Genomic DNA, 3,326 nt, shown 5'->3' on the forward strand with positions numbered 1-3,326 from the left:
TATATATATATATATATATATATATATATATATATATATATATATATATATATATATATATATATATATATATATATATATATATATATATATATATATATATATATAATGTATATATATATATATATATATATGTATGTATGTATATATATATGTATATTCTAGCTCAGTATGAAAGTAGCTCGAACTACACGCCTGGTGTACAGGGTGCGCATATACAAAGGCTGCTGCAACCCGATGATCCTTATTTCAACTCATCAACGAAGCTCATGCTCGATCCCATCAAGTCTAGATGTCAGTAGAAGTGCGTCACTGAATCAGTGACGCCACATGCCGCGGAAAACAGCCGTTGTACACCTTGCGTCCATCATGAGTATGGGACTCGAAGCGCGCACTGTGGTTCACATCTCTACTTTTATCAGACCGGAAACACATGGACGTTGGCACTGCGTGTGGGCGGAACTCCGCCGCATCCAGGCTGCTATAGCAACGCTTGTGTACATCTTCGTCGCGCAGGCGTTGAATTGTATCCAACTGCTCCTGTGACAATCCGCTTTTAGAATCGCCGTCGAGTTTTGACTGTTCCACGATACTCAGTACATCCTCGGACTTAGGATGCGGCACTGATAGATTTTCGAACAAATCGGTGATGGGTGCGCAGGAGTATCGCCAGAACCACGGAGAATGCACCTCCGATGCCATCAGCACCACAACCGAACTTGTCTGCGATTTATTAATCATAGTTTGATAGCGTACTTTCATCGCACGAACAGACTCGTAACCATTGAATTCGATCATACCTTGTGCTATACGAAAGATCCAGACTTTACCCGTCCATGCATTGAGTTTGGGATCGTCAAGCCAAGTCTCATCTAGCACATCGTCAGCCGGACCACTCACACGGAGAAGCGTGCGACGCCTTAGCACGGCCTCACACTGCACTGAGCCGGGACACACGAAGTCTGCAACCCGTCGACTTTCATGTGCACTATCGTGTGACTTTCGTGTGTGCTGGTCTGCCGTACTCTGATTTTCGTGTGAGTACGGCGCAATACTAGTACCACCCCAATTCTGGAGCTTACGGAGTCGACTGCGTAGTCCACCTATGTACGGTGAGATACCAGGCATCGTTTGAATACCACGGGCTGTCGTATGGCTGCGTGCCGGTAGTATTTCAACGTTCTCTACTAACATATCATCTATTATCTCACTGGAGAGGCGTGACACGTACGACCCCTCGTGCGTACCACTGGTAGACCAGGACTTCTCGGCTGCGATGGACAATGGCACACCCCTGTCATACTCGTAGGCCTTTACACGCAACAAGGCGGTTACAACTGATGCGCCCCATCTGTCTACTAGCTCTATCGTATGGCGGAAGAATTTATACTCTGAGTTGAGAGGAGAATGGTAGGCGAGGTCGTCGATGGCCACGTAGACACGCATGTACGTGACACTCTTAATCTGTGCAGCCATGATCTCCACCACAAACACGCCCAAGTCCTCATTGTTGAGCATCCAGTCTGATAATTCACGCTGAACGGTCTTGTAGTCGTACAAGCACAGATCAGGGAGAAGATCAGTGTCAAACTGTCAAACGTCGCCATAGTGAACAGCTGTCAACTTCGAGAGCCGTCAGGTGTTTTCTAAAGTCAATTAAGACTATTTTTTTATGTATGAAGAAATAAATACCTCACACTCACAGGAGTCACAGCCGAGGGCCCGAGGCCCGAGGAGAAGTGACAAAAAAACAATTCAAAGTCTGTCTCAATTTGACTCAAACCTCTTGTCAAAATTGAAAATCCAAAGATTATATATATTTCAAAAAATAAAAAATAACGGGAGTTTTTTTTTAAATTCAAAAACAAAATAGCCTTCTGTCTGCTTCTGATATCAGACCGATCACTGCGATCAGAGGCTTCAGCCTTCAGAAGCTCAGAGTATTTTTTGTTACAAAAATAAATACATATTTGTTAGAAAAATATTTTGCTTTGTTTTCTTGTTGGCTTTGTTTCTCTTAGAAAAACACATATCTTTTGAAAAATACAGAAATCTTGAAACCACCATTTTTTTTAAATAAATAAATATAGAGCCACCTAGATGGTTTTTTTGGGGGGTTTTTGGTTGTTTTTTTGTTTCAAATGTAAATATTTTTTTATTTAGCCTTCTTCTAAATTGAAACATTTTTTCAAAAACAACCCAAAATTTGTTTCCTTTTTTTTAACCCCCCCCCCCCCCCTCCCCTCCTCTAATATATATATAAAAAGTTAAAAAAAATATATAAATACAGGGTTTTAGGGTTGACAGTCCTTCGTAAATACACCATAGCTTTCTAAAATTCAACAGGCAATGCACACACGAATATAAATCTCAATAATAAATACAAGGAACTAAATAGAGTAGGCTACTTGTTCGATATGAAACTGCTTCAAACTAGTTACTAATAGAAGGCTGTGTGTTCAATATAAAGCTGCTTGTTTTGTTCTGAGGACAGAAAGCACACGTAGTCATCCAGTGCTACAGCTATACTCGTGCACAGATACCATTACAGCTATCATTGCACGGAAGCATCAACGATTGTATTAGTGCGACAGATACGATGAATGGTTTACCGCCTCCCACTATAGACGAATGAAATCAATCGCTTGCTACGTGACAAAGTAGAAGGTAGTACCACCTCGGTGAGAGTGCACAGAATTATAAAGCACACAGTCACTGCGACTCGGCCGATTGTCGCAAAAGCACAGCACGTACGGAGATTGCAAGGCAAGCCCTGCATTCAAGTTCAGAGGCACTCACGATCCAGACGCACATACATGCAATTATACCAGCTACACACAGGGTCTAGTTCAGTAGGCAAGAAAGCCGTACCTCCCAAAGTTATTAGTCAAAGTACCAATTTGATTGAGTGTATCGGATCTGTACTGAATTTTGTAGCTCATCTCGCAACCATACGATGCGTTTTAACGCCGTAACTGTTGCACTGCTGTGCGTTGCGATCATCACGTTCTGTTCCGTCGCATTCGTAAACAGTGTGGTGACGGTTCCCTACATGGACGAGGTGTGTCTTTTAATTTCGGCTGATCAGGTTTCGGTAGCACTTAGAAGTGTATATAGTTGGCAATTGAGGGTTGAGGCGGGATCTGTTTTTACTTGCACATTTATCTGTATTAAGCCAGGAACGACTTCGTGTTTTTGTTTTTAATAATATATATATATATATATATATATGTATATATATATATATATATATATGTGTGTGTGTGTGTGTGTGTGTGTGTGTGTGTGTGTGTGTGTGTGTGTTGTTTGTTATGTTTTTTNTTTGT

General features: G+C 41.4%; 2 protein-coding genes across 2 annotated transcripts in view; one reads left to right on the forward strand and one right to left on the reverse strand.

Moving 5' to 3' along the window:
- Positions 1 to 309: 309 nt before the first annotated feature.
- SARC_04758 (hypothetical protein) lies at positions 310 to 1,518 on the reverse strand (the record flags this gene model as incomplete). Its single annotated transcript, XM_014301392.1, has 1 exon — positions 310 to 1,518. One exon carries the CDS (start codon positions 1,516 to 1,518, stop codon positions 310 to 312), a length of 1,209 nt encoding a protein of 402 aa, XP_014156867.1.
- An 838-nt stretch (positions 1,519 to 2,356) lies between these two features.
- SARC_04759 (hypothetical protein) overlaps positions 2,357 to 3,326 on the forward strand; it is a 7,181-nt gene continuing 6,211 nt past the window's right edge. Inside the window, exon 1 of the mRNA XM_014301393.1 lies at positions 2,357 to 3,061. Within this exon, the coding sequence (XP_014156868.1) occupies positions 2,957 to 3,061 (105 nt within the window). The 5' untranslated portion in view covers positions 2,357 to 2,956. The remainder of the gene's footprint in view (positions 3,062 to 3,326) is intronic.

The sequence above is a fragment of the Sphaeroforma arctica genome (genome assembly GCF_001186125.1).
Source record: "Sphaeroforma arctica JP610 unplaced genomic scaffold supercont1.280, whole genome shotgun sequence".
Taxonomy (NCBI): Eukaryota; class Ichthyosporea; order Ichthyophonida; genus Sphaeroforma; species Sphaeroforma arctica.